Raw genomic sequence first — 23,058 nt, 5'->3', positions numbered from 1 at the left:
ATTTGTTGCCTAGGTGGTTGAGGATGCTTTTGAATCTTTTTTTTTGTAAAAGATAAATTATTGTCCTGCTGCTCTTTAATTGCTAATTTAACAAGAATCAGTGTGTGGTTTGTGAGGCCACCTTAGAGGGCAGTTAAAAATCAACTCCATTAGTAAATGAGATTAGTTAGGTTGGTTAAGGATGTAAGGTCCCCTTCTGAGGGGGACAGTAGAAATTTTAAGGCCAATCAGAAAACATCATGGTATGCTGTATGCCTGAATAAATACTTCGTATTATTGCCAACAAAATATGTTGTACTTCCCTGGTCAGACAATACAATAAAATTTAATTTTCATTAGTGTGATCTACATTTGGATTGTGTCTAGTTACAAATGTAAATTACTTGCAGTTGTGCAGTACTGTTGTGTAACAAAACCTCTTATAGGAGTTCTACACATGAAGGATTCTGATTCAGAGTCATTTATTTATCACATGTGCATCGAAACATACAGTGAAATGTGTCTGACGCAACCTGAGGATGTGCTGGGGGTAGCCCACAAGTGTCGCCACACATTCTGGCACTAACATAGCATTCCCACAATGCCCAGCAGAAGCAACACAGAACACAAGCAACAAAACAACAACAGTAAATCAAGCCCCTTTCCTCCCTCCCACACACACAGACAACCTGGGCCTCCAACCTCCAGTTGACTCACGGACTTCCCCATTGGACTTCCGACTCATAGAATCAGGGCTTCGTCAATTGGGCTTCAATTTCCGATCAACATTCGGGCTTTGATCTTCCCATGACTAGCCGATGGAAGGACCCCAAACTCTAAACTCAAACACAGGACTCGCTGAGTTGTATCCTATAAGGTCACCGCCCCCCCCCCCCCCCCCCGTTTCCTGCTCACATGGGCGTCAATCCCAAGACCAACCGACCTGGGGAGACTAGCTGACCCGGTGGGCCACAAGCCCTCATTCTCGCTGCTCTTTGTTGCCAGCCCAACATCCACAGATGTCCTTCATCACACTTCCATGTCGCTGGCCTTCAAGCCCAGAGTGGAGTTCGAGGCTGCAGGTGCGTTTCGTCGGCCTTCAGGGGATTGGCTACATAAGGAAACTGGGTAGATTGGGAAAAGCAAGTTTTGATAAACAGCACACATTTGGAGCATGATATGAAAAGTTGCTGATTTAAGAAGTAAATCTGGTGTTCAGGCCTGTGACCAAAAGCCTTGAAATTGATGTTGAATGATGTAGGGCATTGAGGAATTGGGGGATTACTGATAGAAGACTGGAGATTGCAAGCTAAGATATAAAACTGGAGTTTTGAGAAATTTCCTTTCAAGTATCCAAAATAAAAGTTAATTCTCAGACACGCAGCTCCTCATCTTTGTCCAACATTAGATTTGGTTATCATTTAGAAAACATCGTAACCTGTTCTGCAAACAGGGACTTTAGAGCCTATTCAGAAATGCTGTCTGCCTTCTGCACCTTCAAGTAAGTTCCTCCTAGAACGCTGATCACAGGCTACTCTCCAAGAATAATTTACTCTTCCTATGAAATGATTACATTTTGTTTTACCTAACACCATCTTTTCAGTCCCCAACCTTATCCAGGAATGTAGGTCGCCCTGTGAAAAGATAAAACATCCATACAACTGATCTCAGTGCCTCGTGTGAGATTTCTTCCTTTTATATGGTCAGTTTGGAAAAGCAATTTAAAATCAATTTAAAGTTAGTTATTCAGTTCAGTGCTATTAAAGAGGTTACTTCATCTCATAAAGTCACTTATCAAGTTGTGGGGAGTAATTGAGTATCGTTTTGCATTGCAGTGTTTGATCAGGGTTGTCTTTGCAAGGTGTAACCAACCTATTAGCAATTAAGTGTCTGCAGAAACCACAACCCATTTGGATATAATTTTGGGGGTTTCATATTTTCAGCTCCAGGTAGCCTCAGAATCAGAATCAGATTTAATATCACAGGCATATGTTGTGAAATTTGTTAACTGTGCGGCAGCAGTACAATGCAATACATATAATAGAAAGAAAAAAATTGTGAATTACAGTAAGTATATATATTAAATTAAATAAGTAATGCAAAAATAGAAATAAAAGGTAGTGAGGTAGTGTTCATGGGTTCAATGTCGGTCTAGAAATTGGATGGCAAAAGGAAAGAAACTGTTCCTGAATTGTTGAGTGTGTACCTACAGGCTTCTGTACCCCCTTCCTGATGGTAGTAATGAAAAGAGGGCACGTCCTGCATCATCACTGTGCCTAATGTTCTTTACTGTAGGTTTGGAAATTAGATGTTATTTTGGAAAGCTATTTAATCTTGCACTTTTCTACATGCTACAATGGTGTTGTGTCCCATATAGATGTGTGCTTTAAGATAAGGTTGAGTAAAATTCTTGGGGTATTTATAAACAAGGTAAAGGGTTATTAGTTATTAACTGTAATGGGGAGCTATTGGTGGTTAACAAGAGCACTGGGTAAAAGGTCCTCTGAAGCTCAGTGGCAGGAACTCGTGATTTGTCTCGGCTGAACACACGTAACCAGGGGAAGGAAGTACAATTTTAAAGTGTGTTTAGTGGCAATTAATGTCGCAGAGCAGGCATTACATAATTCAGGATTTTTTAAGCCAAGCTTAATCAAACCTGCACACCATCAAGCAACACTTCAGAAATAAATTGAAATATGTTAGATCAGTGATTCCCAACAGGGGTGGTTACATGTCCTAAGGAGCACTAGGGGAAATAGTAGTCATCGGGGGCCATTCAAGATTCTTGGGGGGTGGGGGCGTTAAGCAGCACCCTAAATTGAGGCATGAGACCTGACTGACTATGTTAAAATACTGCCATTGTCAACATCCAACAGGCACTCCAGGTTTGTGTTAATTTTTTATTTTAATTTAATCCCTTTAATGATGTATAAATATGCATGGCTCAATCTCTGTGAATCTGAAGGTGGTGAAGCCTTGAATTCTAACCACGCTAAGAAAAAGGAACTACAGAAAGTGCTTCAATATGATGTTACATGCCTGGAGTATGGTTTTATTCCTTTCCTGTCAGATCAGTGACATACCATGTGTCTTACTGGTAATACTGCACTGTCTAATGAAACTGTCAAGATTGCAGGAACACTTCTGTAAAAGACACCCTGAAAAGCTACTTATGGTATTACTCAGTTCCAGAAGATGAAAGAAGCATTTGAAAAATGTTGCACTTGCCAAGAAAGCTAAAAATGACCTTGATAGTGGTCTTATTGCTTCTCATAACATTTCCAAAATGATAGCAAAGTACAGAAAGACTCATACAAGTGGTGAAAGATTAATAATGTGCTCACCACTGTTCTCAAAATGGATACCAGTATTTTAAAATCAGTTCCTCTGAGTAATAACTCTGTAGCTTGTCGTATTGATGAAATGAGTGAAGACATTGAGGATCAAGTAAGCACAGAGCTACAAAAAGCAGAACTTGGGATACAACTGGATAAGTCAACTGTGAGAGACAACGAGGCATTGCTAATGGGATATGTACAGTTTATCAAAAATGGAAACGTTTATGATGAGATTCTCTTTTGTAAAGGGTTAAAAACAAATGTCAACAGAGAATCAATCTACGATGAGCTCAAAATGTATATTGAGGATAAAAGTTTTCTGATTAGGGACATGATTTTTTGTGCAACAGATGGCACACCATATATGACAGGTCACCATGCTGGTTTAGTGGCATTTATGGAAAAAGAAATTCCAAGACTGTTTGCAATCCATTGTGCAATTTATCGTCAACATCTCGCAGCCAAAAACCTCAGCTAGTGACTTTTTTCAAGCATGACCCTTTAATATCTGCTTTCAACAAAATTAAAGCAAATCTGTTAAATAGCAGAATATTTCACCAGTTATGCCAAGATAATAATGAAGAGTTTGAATGCTTGCTTTTTCACAATGGAATGTGTTCGCTGTCAAAAGGCTGCTGCTTAAAATGTTTCTTTGATCTTTTTGACACAGAGAGAATAGGACCAATCATGTGTGACAGTGGAAAAATGTGTATAGAACTGGAGGAGATAGCGGAGGTACTTAGTGAATACTTTGCTTCAGTATTCACTACGGAAAAGGACTTTGGCAATTTGATAAGGTACCCCATGCAAGGCTTATTGAGAAAGTAAGGAGGCATGGGATCCAAGGGGACATTGCTTTGTGGATCCAGAACTGGCTTGCCCACAGAAGGCAAAGAGTGGTTGTAGACGGGTCATACTCTGCATGGAGGTCGGTCACCAGTGGTGTGCCTCAGGGATCTGTTCTGGGACTCTTACTCTTCGTGATTTTTATAAATGACCTGGATGAGGAAGTGGAGGGATGGGTTAGTAAGTTTGCTGATGACACAAAGGTTGGAGGTGTTGTGGATAGTGTGGAGGGCTGTCAGAGGTTACAGCGAGACATTGATAGGATGCAAAACTGGGCTGAGAAGTGGCAGATGGAGTTCAACCCAGATAAGTGTGAAGTGGTTCATTTTGGTAGGTCAAATATGATGGCAGAATATAGTATTAATGGTAAGACTCTTGGCAGTGTGGAGGATCAGAGGGATCTTGTGGTCCGAGTCCATACGACGCTCAAAGCAGCTGCGCAGGTTGACTCTGTGGCTAAGAAGGCATACAGTGTATTGGCCTTCATCAATCGTGGAATTGAGTTTAGGAGCCGAGAGGTAATGTTGCAGCTATATAGGACCCTGGTCAGACCCCACTTGGAGTACCGTGCTCAGTTCTGGTCGCCTCACTACAGGAAGGATGTGGAAACTATAGAACGGGTGCAGAGGAGATTTACAAGGACGTTGCCTGGATTGGGGAGCATGCCTTATGAAAGCAGGTTGAGTGAACTTGGCCTTTTCTCCTTGGAGTGACAGAGGATGAGAGGTGACCTGATAGAGGTGTATAAGATGATGAGAGGCATTGATCGTGTGGATAGTCAGAGGCTTTTTCCCAGGGCTGAAATGGTTGCCACAAGAGGACACATGCTTAAGGTGCTGAGGAGTAGGTGCATAGGAGATGTCGGGGTAAGTTTTTTACGCAGAGAGTGGTGAGTGCGTGGAACGGGCTGCCAGCAACAGTGGTGGAGGCAGATACGATAGGGTCTTTTAAGAGACTTTTGGATAGGTACATGGAGCTTAGAAAAATAGAGGGCTATGGGTAAGCCTAGTAATTTCTAAGGTAGGGACATGTTTGGCACAACTTTTTGGGCCGAAGGGCCTATATTGTGCTGTAGGTTTTCTATATTTCTATGTTTCTATGATTGTAGGGATGACTTGCAGCAGACCGAAAAGCTTGAGCATATAGACTTTAAGAAAGAGGATGTGCTGGAGCTTTTGGAAAGCATCAAGTTGGATAAGTCACCGGGACCAGAAGATATACCCCAGGCTACTGTGGGAGGCGAGGGAGGAGATTGCTGAGCCTCTGGCAATGATCTTTGCATCATCAGTGGGGACAGGAGAGGTTCCGGAGGATTGGAGGGTTGCAGATGTTGTTCCCTTATTCATGAAAGGGAGTAGAGATAGCCCAGGAAATTATAGACCAGTGAGTCAAACTTCAGTGGTTGGTAAGTTCATGGAGAAAATCCTAAGAGGCAGGATTTATGAACATTTGGAGAGGCATAATATGATTAGGAATAGTCAGCATAGCTCTGTCAAAGGCAGGTCATGCCTTACGAGCCTGATTGAATTTTTTGTGGACATGACTAAACGCATTGATGAAGGAAGAGCAGTAGATGTAGTGTATATGGATTTCAGCAAGGCATTTGATCAGGTATCCCATACAAGGCTTATTGAGAAAGTAAGGAGGCATGGGATCCAAGGGGACCTTGCTTTGTGGATCCAGAATTGGCTTGCCCACTGAAGGCAAAGGGTGGATGTCAACGGGTCATATTCTGAATGGCGGTTGGTGACCAGTGGTGTGCCTCAGGGATCTGTTCTGGGATGTCTTCTCTTCGTGATTTTTATAAATGACCTGGATGAAGAATTGGAGGGATGGGTTAGTAAATTTGCTGATGAGACAAAGGTTGAGGGTGTTGTGGATAGTATGGAGGACTGTCAGAGGTTATAGCGGGACATCGATAGGATGCAAAACTTTGCTGAGAAGTGGCAGATGGAGTTCAACCCAGGTAAGTGTGAGGTGGTTCATTTTGGTAGGTCCAATATGATGGAAGAATATAGTATTAATGGTAAGACTCTTGGCAGTGCGGAGGATCATAAGGGATCTTGGGGTCCGAGTCCATAGGACACTCAAAGCTGCTGCGCAGGTTGACTGGTTAAGAAGGCATACAGTGCATTGGCCTTCATCAACCGTGGGATTGAGTTCAAGAGCTGAGAGGTAATGTTGCAGCTATATAGGACCCTGGTCAGACCCCACTTGGAGTACTGTGCTCATTTCTGGACACCTCACTACAGGAAGGATGTGGAAACTATAGAAAGGGTGCAGAGGAGATTTACAAGGATGTTGCCTGGATTGGGGAGCATGCCTTACGAGAATAGGTTAAGTGAGCTTGGCCTTTTCTTCTTGGAGCGACAGAGGATGACAGTTGACCTGATAGAGGTGTATAAGGTGATGAGAGACATTGATTGTGTGGATAGTCAGAGGCTTCTCCCCAGGGCTGAAAAGGCTAACGTGAGAGGGCACAGTTTTAAGGTGCTTGCAAGTAGGTACAGAAGGAATGTCAGGGGTAAGTGCGTGGAAAGGGGTGGAGACAGATACAATAGGGTCTTTTGAGAGGCTCGTAGGTAGGTTCACAGAGCTCAGAAAAATAGAGGGCTATGGGTAACCCTAGGTAACTTCTAAAGTAAGTATATGTTCAGCACAACATTGTGGGCTGAAGGGCCTGTATTGTGCTGTAGGTTTTCTATGTTTCTATGACACTGTGGTTGAATTTTTGCTCAAAGTTGACAAGAGCCTGGGAAACAAGATTGAACTTCTATGGGGAGATGTGGCATACCTAACTAATCTGTATGACAAAATAAACATTCTAAATATGAAACTGCAGAGTGAGAATTTCAATTTAATCTGGGCAGAAAGTACAGTGTTACTTTTTTTGGAAAATTGGAAATATACATGTAAGCAAAACACTGGGAGAAGAATGTTCTCACAGTTTCCCTGTATGGCACTCTCTTTCACAGACAGTGATTTGCAAGAGTACTGCTTACAATTGTAGTTACTGAAAAAGGATGTTCAGAGTCGATGCGATGATTTGAATGATCTGGAAATTCTGGACTGGGTAATTAACCCATTTCCGTGCAAGAAGAAATTATCAAAATTCAGAATGAAGAAGCAGCAAAAATGCTTTTTAAAAATGTCGGCTTTTGATGTATGTGGCTACACTGTCATATAAAATTTCCTGGTCTTTGGAGATGAGCCAAACTGCTCTTGATTGCGTTTCCATTCTCCTACCTTTTCGGAAGAAGCTTCAGTGCACATACTCACGAAAAAGCAGAAACTGCTTGAACATTTGTTATGTTTGGGGACTTAAGGCTTTTGTTGTCACAACTTGAACCAGATATTTCAACTCTTGCTAAAAGCCTTCAAGCTCAAGGATCACATTGACATCAAAGCTGCTGTACAGTGCTCAGGTACTGTGTAAGCTAGGTTTAAAGACAGATTTAAAGCAGAATCATTTTTCTCATGTTAGCATATGGTAGACAGGTTTTTACGCTATGGGATTCTGGAAAGTATATTGTGCCTGAGGGGGTGTTGGGCTAAAAAAGGTTAGGAAACACTATGTTAGATCTTAATATGCAGAGGATGATTTTTGACAAGGTGACAAATGAGTTATAGTTGCTTTTCTATTGAATGTATTTTAACATGTTTATACAGTTGACTTGTCATTCATTTTACTGGTTAGATACTCTACATGCTTCTACAAACTGATAACATACTTCGCAGTCTGCTATGCAGACAGTTAGTTCAGAGACATAATTCATATAAAGCATTTCTTACCACTTACCTGCTTCAGTATTACTTATTAAATTTAATCAGCTTGACACTTGGGGAAAAAAATGACACTTGGGAAGAAACAGACTTGCTGATCCTATTGGCTATTACTTCCTAATCTGATTAATACTGAGGAAAAACAAATTGTACAAATTATAAAAAATGTTAATATAAAGTAAATAAATAGTACTGAGAACATGAGTTGTAGAGTCCTTGAAAGTGAGTCTATAGGTTGTGCAGCCAGTTCAGAATTGATTTGAGTCAAGTTATCCAAGATAGTGTAGGAGGCTGCTGGTTGAAGAGTAATAACTGTTCCTGAACCTAGTGGTGTGGACCCTAATGCTTCTGTACCTCCTTCCTGATGGTAGTAGCCAGACGAAAGCACGTATCAGATTTATGTTGAGCATTAATGCAGCTTTTTCAATAGTCAAAGAAAAATCCAGGTTCATACTAATGCCCAGTTTGTGTTGTAAGGTAAATGTAAAATTTATTTCTAAAAAGTTAGGAATATTTCTGTGATGTTCTGGCCAATCGTACTCCTTTAATCAAGATCCAAAACGGTTGGTATGATTTATGACTCAATTGTCTTTAGTGTACAATTTAGTTGTGTAGTTTGGGGCCTCCTGAAATTGTACAGTAATACAATTTAAATGCAAGTTTTTTGAAACAAAGTCTACAATTACTGCAAATCTTAGAAAATACTTAATAATGTCAAACCATATAATGATCAATAAAACCATCTGGTGAATATAGTATTAGTTACTAATAGTGATTATTATTCAAGCTGACCGGCTATTAAAATCGCGAATCAGCAATTAGGATGCCCACACAAGCCTTTCTCTCATAACTACGCTTTTTATTCCATTTTAATTCTCTTTCAACAGTTATCACTAAATTTGTTTTCATCATTGTCAGATAGTGCGGTCCAATTTCCAACCTACGTTTTCCCTATAGACTCTTTCTTTACCCCTGCGTCAAATAAAAACCCTGATCTTCTTTGGCCCTTCTGCCAATTGACTTAAACCCGTAGTGCCTGCTTCCCAATTACAGTATCCCAACACGCGAAGCAAGCAGGAATAATTCACCATTTTTAATGGAAAACGAGCTGCATTATCAACTACAATACTAACTTACGGCTTGCTCCCCACCCCACCCCACCCCACCCCACCCCACCCCAACCTAAAGCTGATGCTGTGCATTCTTAAATCTTTTTGGTGAAGTTTTCTGGTACGGTTAATGCTTTAAGATCAGACAACTCGATGACCTTCTTGCCAGTCTGAAAAATGGATACCGATTTCAACGCAGTCTCTTAAAAGCGTGCGAGGCCTGCGCGTTGCAATAGTTGAGAGGTTGAAGGTTGCGGCCGATCAGCTGATTCAGAGAGGTGGGAGTTGCTGCAAACAATGTACCAAACTGGGTGCCTTCAGAAACACCGAACACCGTGCGAGTGAAGTCCATGCGATCTGCCTTAGCACGGTTCAACCTCGCCGGTTCTTCTACAACCCCCCTTACCAGCTCCCGGGGCATTTCCCTTCAGCTCTATTACTTTTGTTACCGTTCCCACCGCCTCTCCTAAGTAAAAGGTGGTACTTGGCGTTTTGTTTTTCTAGTAATGCGAAGGAGGGCTGATTCCCTGACGGTAGAACATGACACGACCGTTACAACCGTACAGAAGGGCTCATCGCAAACTGCTCCGAGATTGAAACACAACCACAAGGCAGCGGCTAGTAAAAAGGATAACGACTTCGGCACGGATGCGAAAACAGGAATGAGAATTGGTTACCGAAGGTAAGACGGATCGAACCATGAATGGGCTAGTGCTGTAACATCAAAGATACGACAGACAAGTTACCGTGTTATTGACAACTTCAAAATCTGCTCCGTTTAAAGATAATTAGACATTAAAGAGTTAATTTTCTGTATATAAATACTCGCGCTCTCATGCAGTAATAGTAACCTTAAATATAACCTTTTTAGTCACCGAAGCGGACCTGATTGTACCTTTCAGTTGCATTCAAGCGTTGAGTCAGCTTTTCTCAAAGACGGAAGAGGTCATTTGAAAATATTTTAAAATATACTTCAACTAAATACGTTTGTACATTGAATACATTTTCAGATTGTGGAATAATTCAACGATGACTTAAAAGATAGATTGATTCATTTCCACAAGCTTTTGACGAGGAAGGTAATTCAATTGTTCAGAGGCTACTGCCTAAGTTTGAGCAGCGTTTACTGGAATAACGTTCCTATACATCCATTGCTGGTTAGCAATCAGGAAGCTGTTAGAATGGGGCTGAACTGCTCCATATTAAATATATGTTTTGCTCATTGAATCATTCCAACCTTTATGTGTCATTTCAAGAAGAATCATGTTCTCTCAGGATACCGCCTTGTTGCAATATCTGAGAGCATTTCCCTATAGATACTTTCCTTCTGTGGTGGATCCTTTGGGACTACCTTCCTGTCTCAGACTACCCCTACATCTGTTCCTCTCGTTCCCCTCTGGACTAGATCCATTCTTTCCCTCCTCCCCTTATGTTCTGCTCCACACCTGCTTCCACTGTATCCCCTTCTGGACTTGTCCATGTCCTTGGTTCTTTTTCCCATCATCCCTTTGTCTTTTCCAAACCTGCCTACCCCTCCTTTGCCTCTCAACTCAGCCCTATCACCTCCCTCATTTACTCCTTCCCCTTTTGTTCGCCTTTTTGTGTTGCAAACATCATAGCAATTTATACATAGCAGATTTGTCTGTGACAGCAGGAAGATGAATGTTCACTTACTCTTTTATTTCTGTGGTTTGGGGAGAATTGGAATCAGGATAACAGAATAATTGCTGTGTTGCGAAATGATAAAATAACTAGTGCTTGTACTGGAAGAAGGAAATAGCTTGTTCAATGTGTTTCAAGCTAAATTGTCTTACTGTCTTAAAAAAGCTGCAAGTATTGAGTCAGTAAAAATTTTTCAGGAGGAATTGATAATAGGATATCATGGAAATCGGATACTTCTCATCTCAGAGTTTCTACATCCACTTACTATTACACTGGTAACAGAAAAATAATAAAGGTATAGTCACCTAATTGTTGGAATCAGTCCCCTCAGATTATTCTGTGGAAGGTCCTGACATATAATGAGGAAAAACAATGGAGGAGAGCGTTGGAGATGAGTGTATTGTTACTGTCTGTCACTTGTTACCACAAATCATGCATCAAATTTCTTCTATACTGTATCCTAATGTATTGCTTTCGGAAGTACAGTAAAACTTGTCAAGCTCATCACTCCTACTGGGACCTAGGCCACCGACAGCAGCTTGCCAGAGTCCTTTGTCCTGGGCCAGTCTTTCAAGTTGTCCCCAGGTGTTGCGCATCTTCTTGGATCCTTTCTCTCCCAGGGATGAGGCACTTGGAGCTTCTATAAGCATTTCGGTAGCTCTGAGTTTTTACAGGATGGGGTTGCTAGGCCCATGCCCAGCTCTCCTCCTCCTTTCACAGCTGGGCTTGGGACCATCCATGGTGGAGTTTGAATTAAAATTGTTCTTTAAAAATATTTAAAATCAGGATTTAGAAATAGAGGGCCCTTAAAGTTGCAGATATAAAACAGAATGCATCCTAACTGTTGCATCCCTTGCCAGACTTGGTGCTGTTACATTGCCGCTCTGCATTACTGCAGCCTCTTAAAATAGCTTTAGGAAGATTTAATTTTCATGTCATTGGGTTACTTCAATGCTAAGAGTTAATTGGACTTGTGCTGATACAATGTATTGTATGTTATTATGTTTATAACTTGTAATAAAGTAATTCACCATATTATTGGCTGTTTAAATAATATACAAAATGTAGTTTTCTCTAATTTGCTTTTCTCTAATTTGGCTTAGTTAACTGCAAGGGAGGCAAGAGGAAGCCTGCATTGTTATGTGTTTTATCCATAATTTGTTGGTGTCCCTATTTAAGATTGATAAATATTGGAAAAGGCATGGAATAATTAAATATATTCTTAAGAACATTTTTATTATTTGTTTTGAAAGATAATGGTGATATGTCTGCTTGTGAACTTTTACAGTAAGATATAGCTGGGTTTATCCTTTGCTTTGTGATAACAGGATTAACAGGCTGGATCAGAAGCATGGTATTTAAAAGCAATTGCTTTAATATTTTACTCCAGCACACTAAAATAACTTAACATGATTTGTCTTTTTGAATATCGTTGGTGGGAAAGCAACAGTTTAGGATGGTGTGGCGGAAACCATTGAGGTCAAAGATATCCATCCTAGATTTATCATTGAATACTTTGAAGGTCAGTTTTAGAAAAGGCAGCTGGAGATTAAAACATTTTTTTTCCTCAGCCATATGACTGCCCTGGAACTACATCTGATACTTCACCCATCTGGGACTTCCGTTTTACTAGCCAGCCAGACAGGAAATGGGAAAATAGAATATCATTAACCCGAAGTAGAATAACATTAGATTTATAGCAAAAGTTAAAGGCCAAGCAGTTCAGACCAGGATTTATTCTCCGAACTTTCCCAATTTTCTTCAGTTAACTCATCATCAGTACAACTCCCTGTTCTTTCTCTTTTTGCCTGTCTAGCTTCCTATTAAATGGCACTCAAATGGCGAGTTAGGTTAAAAATATCTCCTGGTTTGATTTCTCTATAACTACCACATGTTGACAATGTCATTGATTTTTCAAGGATTGTTGCCATTCCTTAAAAATTAAAATCTTGTGACTTCTTATTTCAAAAATTGTTAGCCCGCTATCAACCTTAACTATTTCTCTGGTTTTGAACGTGTCACTGCCTGCCATGTTCATGAGTTTCTTTCTTGGAAACTATTTATCAGAATCTTATCAATTAGGTTCCCACCCATGCCATAAAAATAAAATAGTTCTTGTCATAGTCATTGTGCAACTTTCTGATTATGTCAAATATGTTGTATCCCACTTGTATTCGTGGCCCTCCATTCAGTCTTTGACGTAGTTAACCACACTATTTCTCTCTCCACTGTTTCTGTATTGTATCTTTAATGTAGCAAAACAGTCTGAGGCAACTTAAAAGAGTGTGAATTTAAAAAAGAGACATCAAGTTCAGAACTATTATGAAACAATTCCCCACAAATGGATATATTCTCTTTTGTTCCACCAAGTATCAAAGGTGTTCATAATTTAAATAGCTGTTAGATCAGTTTTTGCTTTTTCAACACTTGGTGATAATTATAACCTTTATTTCTGGTATAAGTGTTAAAAACTCATTAAGTATCTTCCCCAGTTTCTTATTATTCTTTCAAGTATAAGGCATCCAGAACTGTACACAGTACAACTTGGCTATGATTTATTTAGCATTTCATCTTTGTTTGTTCCACCTCTTCAAAATAAATCTTTTTAGCTTGCTATGCTTTACTAGCTTGTATCACAATTTTTAGTGGTCCGTTTATTTTTACTGTACTGTCAGCAGCATGGTAGTGTAGCAGTTAGCATATCGCTATTTCAGCACCATTGACCTGGATTCAATTCCCACTGCTGTCTGTAAGGAGTTTGTATGTTCTCCCCATGACCACATGGGTTCTTCAGGGTACTCCCATTTTCTCCAGACAGCCCAGGCTGTTGGGCCAGATGGGCCTCTTACCATGCTACATCTCTAAATTTAAAAAATAAAATCTATTTGCTACTCTTATTCCCACTTAAACTTTTTTATCTAGTCATTTGAGAACTTTTTTTTGTTTAACCATACAATAACACTATAGGTTCATACGTTGACATTTATTTTGAAATTATTTCACTGTTTTGCAAACATATTATTGAAGTATTTTGATAACTAGTTTACAGAAAAGTCTAGAGATACTGTCGAACACAGGCAAAGCTCTCCCTACCATTGAGCACATTTACATGGAGTGTTGCCACAAGAAAGCAGCATCCATCATTAAGGACTCCCACCATCTAGGTCATGCTTTCTTCTTGCAGCTACCATTGGCCATCTGTGGCAATAGTAGGGGCATATCACTCCTTTCTGTTGCTGGGAAGGTCCTAGCTAAGGTGATGCTTCAGAGACTCATCAGCAACATGACCAAGTCAATACTGTCTGAATCACAGTGTGGATTTAGGAAGAACAGGACCATGATTGACATGATCTTCACAGCCCGGCAGCTTCAGGAAAAGTGTCGGGAGCAGCATCAGGACCTGTTTATAGCCTTTGTCGACCTCTCCAAAGCATTCAACACTGTGCAGAGAGAGCTCTTATGGGATGTCCTCCTCAGGACTGGCTGTCCCAATAAATTTGTTAACGTCCTCCGCCAGGTCCACGATGGGATGACTGCTCGGGTGACCATAGGAGGACAAGAGTCCGAGCCCTTCCTTGTACGCACAGGAGTGAGGCAGGGTGTGTGCTTGCGCGAGTGCTCTTTAACATCTTCATCTTGTGTGTTACCAAGCTTCTCCACAACAAGATTGAAGATAGCAGTGGTGTGTCAATGGACGTCAGATTAGATGCCAACCTCTTTGACATTAGGAGGCTCCACGCAACCACCAAACTCCGTAGAAAGCGGGTCCTGGAGCTGCAGTATGCAGATGACTGTGCTCTTGTGGCCCATACTCTGGAGGATCTTCAGACTGTCCTTGCTGTGGCGGTGAGAGCGAACAGCAGGATGGGGCTGTCTGACAATACCACCAAGCCAGAAGTGGTTTGCCAATGGAGTACCAGTATCCCACCCACTCTACCTGCCTTCACTGTTGGTGATGAAAAGCTGTCAGTAGTGCCATCTTTCAAATATCTGGGGAGCATTCTCTCTGAGGATAGCGGCATTGACAACGACATCCAGAACCGCATCGAACAGGTATCAGCTGCCTTTGGAAGACTAAGGCGTAGAGTCTTTCAGAACAGGAGCCTTCGTCCCTCCACAAAGGTCGCTGTATACCAAGCAGTCTGTGCCACCACCCTCTAGAGCTGCAAAGCCTGGGTAACCTACAGACGTCACATCAAGTCCTTGGAGCACTTCCATATAAGCTCCCTCCAGCGCATCCTGGGAATTACCTGGCGTGAGCTAGTGCCTCACACTGAAATACTTGTAAAGACCAACTGCAGGAGTATTGAGGCCATGATCACCCAGCGTCAGCTGCAGTGGCTGGGGAACGTGATAAGGATGCCCCCATGTCGGCTACCCCGCAGAGTGTTATACGGCCAGCTACATCATGGTTGATGCTCAGCTGGAGGGCCGAAGAAGCACTATAAGGATCAGATGGAGAATGCTTTAAGGAAATACAAGATCAGACCTGAGGACCTGGAGGATATTGCTGCTGACCATACCACTTGGCGACAGCTGTGTAGGGATGAGGTTCGTATTCTGGAGATGGAAAGAACAACCAGAAGACAGCAGAAGAGAACCAGGAGAAATGTAGCCATGGTTGCCACCACTACCACATATATATGTCCCACCTGTAAACAGAGCTTGTGGGTCTAGGATAGGACTGTATAGTCATCAGAGATCTCACCGTTAAAGGAGTGGACGTTGTCATCAGATTTCGATGGACAACCAAAGAAGAAGACCATTGGGCAGGAGGTACTGGAGCTTTAGGAACCATATCACCAGGCACAGGAACAGTTATTACCCTTCAACCATCAGGCTCCTGAACCAGGGTGGATAACTACACTTGCCTCAACTTTGAACTGACTCCACAACCCTCAGTCTCACTTTCAAGGACTCGACAACTCATGTTCTCAGTATTGTATACTTATTTATTTGCACAGTTTGCCTTTTGCACATTGCTTGTCAGTGTTTATTTATGCAAACACAAGGAAATCTGCAGATGCTGGAATTTCAAGCAACACACATGAAAGTTGCTGGTGAACGCAACAGGCCAGGCAGCCTGAAACGTCAACTGTACCTCTTCCTAGAGATGCTGCCTGGCCTGCTGTGTTCACCAGCAACTTTTATGTGTGTTGCAGTGTTTACTTATGTTTAGTTTTTAATAAATTGTATTTCTTTATTTTCCTGTAAATACCTGCAAGAAAATGAATCTCAAGGGGTAACATTTATGTACTTTGATAATAAACTTACTTTGACTTTGAATTTGGTTATAGTCTTCCTCAGTGTTGACTGTTTCTCTCACTTTCATGTCATTTGCAAATTTAGAAACATTTTATTCAAAAATCTGAATTGGTAATACAGACTATGAACAAATACTTGTGGGAACCCACGTAGTGGAATGACACAAATGTTGAGCTATCCTCCACCTCCCTTTCCTACATTCAGTTATCCAGCTAGGTGCTATCCACCCTGATATGTTCCCCAACTCTACCAGCTCTCAATTTATTCAGTAGTCTATTACATAGTTCAAAGTTAAATAGTTATCACTTTATACAAAACAGCAGACCTGTTGCATTCTCGTTTCATTATTTCTATCTGCACATTAACTCTAAATTTGTTATTTAGATTAGATCCATTGCCCAACCATAAATATTAACTTTTTGATGTGAGTAAAACACAAACTTGCCTGAACTAGGTTCTTTTCTTAGCTGGCCACAGGATTGTAGGTTTATTTCCTTATTTCTGATCTTCACTGGCATCAGTTAGTGTACTTAAGTTTAGCTTTGATGAAAATGTTAGAAAAAATGAACTAAGGCAATTAACATTTGCTTCTACAAGTGTCAGGAGACATTAAGTTCATGACTGTATATAACAGCATCAAAAATGAAAAAATATAAAGGCTATATTGGTACAGGACAATTTCTCTGCTAATCCTGAGGGAACAGAGTTGTGGAGTTTTATTATCACATTAAATGCACTAAGATTTTCAGCAGAAGTGTGCGTAATTATCTCTTTTTTATTTGAGATGCATATATCTGTGTCTTGAGCCACATTGATGGGTGTTTACTGAGGAGAATATTATGGTAGCTCAAGAATTTAGGGACATAATTGGAGATATTTTGGAGGACATGCTCATTATCACACAGGAGATTCGTGTGCAAACTTAAAGCACACGGTATTGGGGGTAAGGTATTGGTGTGGGTGGAGAATTGGTTAGCAGACAGGAAGCAAAGAGTGGGAATAAACGGGACCTTTTCAGAATGGCAGGCGGTGACTAGTGGGGTACCGCAAGGCTCAGTGCTGGGACCCCAGTTGTTTACAATATATATTAATGACTTGGATGAGGGAATTAAATGCAACATCTCCAAGTTTGCGGATGACACGAAGCTGGGTGGCAGTGTTAGCTGTGAGGAGGATGCTAAGAGGATGCAGGGTGACTTGGATAGGTTGGGTGAGTGGGCAAATTCATGGCAGATGCAATTTAATGTGGATAAATGTGAAGTTATCCACTTTGGTGGCAAAAATAGGAAAACAGATTATTATCTGAATGGTGGCCGATTAGGAAAAGGGGAGGTGCAACGAGACCTGGGTGCCATTATACACCAGTCATTGAAAGTGGGCATGCAGGTACAGCAGGCGGTGAAAAAGGCGAATGGTATGCTGGCATTTATAGCGAGAGGATTCGAGTACAGGAGCAGGGAGGTACTACTGCAGTTGTACAAGGCCTTGGTGAGACCACACCTGGAGTATTGTGTGCAGTTTTGGTCCCCTAATCTGAGGAAAGACATCCTTGCTATAGAGGGAGTACAGAGAAGGTTCACCAGATTGATTCCTGGGATGGCAGGACTTTCATATGGAGAAAGACTGGATGAACTGGGCTTGTACTCGTTGGAATTTAGAAGATTGAGGGGGGATCTGATTGAAATGTATAAGATCCTAAAGGGATTGGACAGGCTAGATGCAGGAAGATTGTTCCCAATGTTGGGGAAGTCCAGAACGAGGGGCCACAGTTTGAGGATAGAGGGGAAGCCTTTTAGGACCGAGATTAGGAAAAACTTCTTCACACAGAGAGTGGTGAATCTGTGGAATTCTCTGCCACAAGAAACAGTGAGGCCAGTTCATTGGCTATATTTAAGAGGGAGTTAGATATGGTCCTTGTGGCTATGGGGGTCAGGGGGTATGGAGGGAAGGCTGGGGCGGGGTTCTGAGTTGGATGATCAGCCATGATCATAATAAATGGCGGTGCAGGCTCGAAGGGCCGAATGACCTACTCCTGCACCTATTTTCTATGTTTCTATGTTATCAGGGAGGAGTTATTTACAGTCTGACAGCACGTTCTCTATTTAGACTTTAGTGGGCCTTCAACAAGGTCCCACATGGTAGGTTGGCCTCGGAGGTTAGATCCCATGCAATCCAGGCATAGCTAGTTAGGCAGATTCAAAATTGGCTCAGAGAATGTGTCTTTGCCAGAAATACCTGATGTAGGGTGTTTTTAAAGTTCATCCCGAACAACTGCATGACACTGTGCAGAATGGAGTGTTCCTAGGGACACAATGAAACAAATGGTTACTGTTGGAAAGCTATCAAAGCAGTGAATGTTATCCGTGGGGATACCAGAAACCTGATGAACTCTGGGGGTGTTGGCGATGACCGAGTGTCAAAAACTTTCCCATCTTAAGGATATATACCGACACAGGCTTCGAGGGCTCCGCAGAGGATCTACATGGTAGGGCCCTCCTGCCTTTGCATATTAAACAGTTGAAATGTGTGTTAAAATATCTGCTTTAATGTTGTAAATAAATGTTAACATGATGTGAACTACTAAGTAATAGGAACATGTTATGAAAATTTGACTTTATATAATTATATTTTTGTTTTAATTAATTAAAGATATTTACAAAAATAATTCATGTATTCTGTGTAGGCTCCCATCTGTGACTTGGGAGTAAATCACACACCTGAAGTGTAGACAAATGCCATGGACTATATGGAGCTTGTTCATGTGTTTCACTCAAGCCTTTGGAATAGATCTGATTGTAGTCTCAAAAGATTGAGTGATGTTTAAAGACAAATCTCTTCTATGGCACATTTTGCTCTCAACAAATTTTCCAAACTGAAGGGAAAGGACACGTCAACATTTCCTCCAGCAACCCCTCCCTTCCACAACCTCTCCTTCAGGCATTCAGCTAAACCTTGAGACTTTTGCTTAATACATTAAGAATTGATCTGTTAATATTAATTATTTTCTAATTGCCCAGAGCCAGTTCAGTCAGAAGTCTCATTTGTTAGCGTACATTTGAACGGTTTAACACTTGTAATCCATATTGATGATCATAGTCTTATAAATGCTTTCATGGAGTATTAATCCCAAATGGAATATACCTTTCTGAACACCTGGTGCACTATGCTTAAAAAGGAGATTAGTTCACCATTGTACAGCTTTCTGTTAAATTGAATTTTTAAATGTTTTATCTCTTTGTTTCAGTCCCTTCATGGCTGGAAAGTTCTAATCTGACTTTTGTATTTTGAGATAATCATCTTAATAATTAAGTTGGTTGCATGTTGTAATTAGTTCTCAATATCCAACCTAGTGGAAACCAGATATGGTTCTGGTGACCAAATGGAAACCAGAATGGCCTGTGAATCTATTTGTGTGCGTCTTGTCAAGCATCTTAATCAGGTAGCGATTGTAATGATTTAAAATTCATTTTCCAGAACATTTAATATATAGTATGTCAAATTCTTATTTTGCTTTCTTCAGTCACATGATAGAATTTCGTTTTAACATTTTATTTGTTTTTTAAATGTTTATATGTGAAAATACCGTAAAGAGTGAATGTGTGACATATTAGTTTATTCTGAACTTCAGAAGTCCTTTTGTTCAGACTTCAAGAAATATTGATACTTGTTTTACCAGCTTCATATTATAACTGTCTGTACACACATATTGCACCTTTGGCGTGGCACCAATTTGTGCTGTTCAACATTCAGAAGTAGAATAATGACTGACTAGGATTGTATTACATGGGGATAATGGATACCCAGGAGGGATTACTCTTCAGTAATTCCATCAAGGGAACTTGGGTCGTATTGTAAATAACATGAGAAGATTAGCTGACAGTCTTAAGATTGTTGGCCCACTGTATTTTTTAAACAACATAATTTGGTAATAATTTCAGTTAGAAATAAAGTTGTACAACACAGAAGCACACTGTTTGGTGCAACTCATCTTTGTTGACAGTGATGCCTAACCACTCTAACCCCATTTACCTGTTAGGCCTGTATCTCTCTACCTCTTTCCTGTCCAAGTGCCAGTCCAAATGCCATTTTTAAATCCTGAAATTGTAGCAGACTCTGCCACTTTCTCTGGCAGCTAATTCCATATAAGCATCACCCTTTATGTGGAGAAACTTGCCCCTCCTGTCTCCTTAAAGTTTCTCCCCCCTCACTTTAAAGTTTAAACCCATGTTTTCTAGTTTTAGGTTCCCCCACCCTGGGAAATACTGATTAGCTTTCATCTTTCGTAATTTTATGAACTTCTATAAGGTCACACTTTTGCCTTCCAAGTTCCTATTCCTCCTCCTGCTGCTGCTGCTACTACTACTACTACTACGTCAACTCAGGCCGAGAAGGCTTTATGATGACAGACAACCCAACCCAAGTTCCAGTGAGAATAAACTTGGCTCATCCAGTATCTCCTTGTGAGGAAATCTCTCTGGTCCAGGCAACACTTTGGTGAATCTCTTCTGCACCTTTTCAAATGTCGCTACATCCTTCCTATGGTGGTGTGACCAGAACTGTACACAGTGTTCTACGTCCTGTTGCTCACTTGTCTGGATTAGCTTCCATCTGTCCCCGCTTCACTCAATTTTCAAATTGATCTATGCCCCTTTGTATTCTTTCATAATCTTCTTAATTATCTACTACTCTACCGTTTTCTGTGTTGTCAGCAAACTTGCATGCTCATCCAAATTACTTATATTCAGTACTGTGCAAATGTCTTGGGCACATATATATAGCTAGAGTGCCTAAGACTTTTGTAAAGTACTATATTTGTCAATATGGAGCAGGGAGCAAGTTTGTAAAAATGGTGGGAACAAAGGATGTTGGGAATTGGGAGGATGGAGTGCTGTGGGAGGGATGTGGGACAGGTGGCTGTGAAGGAGTGTCGGGGTGGTTGGTGGCATGGGTGCAGACACACACAGCCCTGAGACACCAGACAAGGTAATCTGATTCCAAGCAATTGGTTTATTGATCATTACAGAATGTCTCTCTGGTGCTTCTCACTTCCTCCCCTCTCTCTACCCCTTTTCCCAACCATGATTCCCCTGTCCCTGCTCCCTTCCCACTCCCAGTCCACAATAGAGACCCATATGAGAATCAGATTTATCATCACTCGTACATGTCATGAAGTGTTTTTGTGTTGCAGAAGTACAGTGCAGTACATATAATTACTACGGTGCTATGCAGAAGCCCTGGGCATTGTACTGTACATTACAAACATCAGTGGTCTCAGCACCATTCCCTGTGCTGCACCACTTCTTTCTCAGACTAGAAGTCTGCAATAACTCTTGACCACTACCCCCTGCCTCCTATTGCCCAGCAAATTTTGGATCCGGTTTGCCAATGCACCTTGGAGTTCACTTGTTGGACCACCCTACTGTGTGGGACTTTATCAAAAATCTTGCTGAAAACCATATAAACCATGTCTACTGCACTGACTTCATTGTTCTTGATTACCACCTCAAAAGAACTCAATCAAATTGTGAGACAGGATTTTCTGTGCAGCATGTTGTGTTGATTCTTCCGAATCAATCCCTTCCTTTCCAAATGCACATAAATCCTGTCTCTTAGAATTTTTCCAATAATTCCATACTATTGATTTAAGACTCACTGGCCTGTAATTTTTTGGCTCATCTCCATTGCCCTTTTCAAATAAGGGAACACTTATCTACTGGTCTTCTGATACCTCACCTGTGGCTAACAATAATGTATTAGAGCCCCAGTTGTCCTCTTCCTCATTTTCCATAGCATTGTGGGTTAGGCCATTGGTTATCTACCTTAATGCGTGTCAATGTCTCTAGCACTTTGTTCTTGACACTATCAAGCATCCTCCTCCCTTGCAATCCCTTTTTCCTGGTGAATATCAATAAAACATATACCTTTAGGATACTGTTCATGGCTCCACACATGGATTTCTGTTTTGGTTCCAAAAGGAACTTTTTGAGATTGTCCTTATGACTACTTGCCTAGGTCATTGTGTGTCCTTTGCTTCCATAACCTTTTTCTTCAGTTTTCTTCTGTACCCTATATAAATCTCACAGACTCGCTCAAAACCAAATGGCACTACCTGAAGCACTATACTTTTCCTTTTCATTCCTGATCAGGGTTTCCTAATCTTGCAATCTTCGTATTTTGCACTTGCAGTAATATGCTGAGTTGAGCTTCTACTATTAGCTTTTGCACGTCCCTACCTAATGGATGTTGTTTCTCTCCCTAGCAAATGCCGCCAGTTTATGATATTTCCTGTTTACGTGCTTGAGTGTTTAGAATGTAGATTCTACTACTGCTTAGCATGGTTGAAGTGATAAAATGGGAAGAGACCAACGAGGAACAGAAATGCAGAGCGTTGATCTTTTGGACTCTTTAATATATTTTCTATGTAATTACACTTAGAAATTATTACTAAGCATGGGAGAGCTTGTGCTATTTGATCAGTTACTTGCTGTATAACCAACTGCCTCCCAACTTCCACCTTTTTAGTGATTTCGTGTGGCCATATTGGAAGGCCAGTCAGCTATCATATTGTTTGAAATGTCAAGTCAAGATGAGTTTCAAACTTTGTGCTATAGGTGGTGAATCTGAAGTTCATTGTCACAGGCAGCTGTGGACACACGTCATTGGGTATATCTAAAGCGGAGGTTGATAGGTTCTTGATTAGTCAGGGTGTGGAAGATTATGGGAGAAGGCAGGAGAATGAGGTTGAACAGGATAATAAATTAGCCTTGAGAGAATGTTGTAGCAGACTTGATGGGCTGAATGGTATAATTCTGCTCTTATGTTTTATGGTCTATCTTTAGTTGCTAAGGTCATGTGACCACATGCTAACTCATAAGGAAAGAGTTATGCCTTCATGTTGAACTAAAAGTTGCAGCTGTATACATTAGTCTGCTTTTAATTAAGGCACAAGGGACTGCAGGTGCTGGAATCTGGAGCAACAGACAAAACGCTGGTGAAGTACAGCAGTTCAGGCTGCATTTATGGAGAGAAATGGACAGTTGATATTTTTTGGTTAAGACTCTCCAACGGCACTAGGC

At 41.0% G+C, this 23,058-nt stretch overlaps 1 protein-coding gene across 3 annotated transcripts in view; it reads left to right on the top strand.

The window, feature by feature from the left end:
• Positions 1 to 23,058, top strand: part of abhd12 (abhydrolase domain containing 12, lysophospholipase) — a 177,143-nt gene that overhangs the window by 3,709 nt on the left and 150,376 nt on the right. For 2 of the 3 annotated variants that reach the window (XM_072265674.1, XM_072265675.1), the window contains exon 2: positions 9,560 to 9,737. In XM_072265674.1, coding sequence (XP_072121775.1) covers positions 9,562 to 9,737 — 176 coding nt within the window. In that variant the 5' untranslated portion in view covers positions 9,560 to 9,561. Of the gene's footprint in view, positions 1 to 1,041; positions 1,062 to 9,559; positions 9,738 to 23,058 lie in introns of those variants that run through there. The other variant, XM_072265676.1, reaches the window with a different exon arrangement.

This window comes from Mobula birostris, chromosome 8, assembly GCF_030028105.1.
Source record: "Mobula birostris isolate sMobBir1 chromosome 8, sMobBir1.hap1, whole genome shotgun sequence".
In the NCBI taxonomy this organism is placed as follows: Eukaryota; Metazoa; Chordata; class Chondrichthyes; order Myliobatiformes; family Myliobatidae; genus Mobula; species Mobula birostris.
Note: the sequence above shows the minus strand (reverse complement) of the source record. Positions and strands in the feature narration are given on the sequence as shown.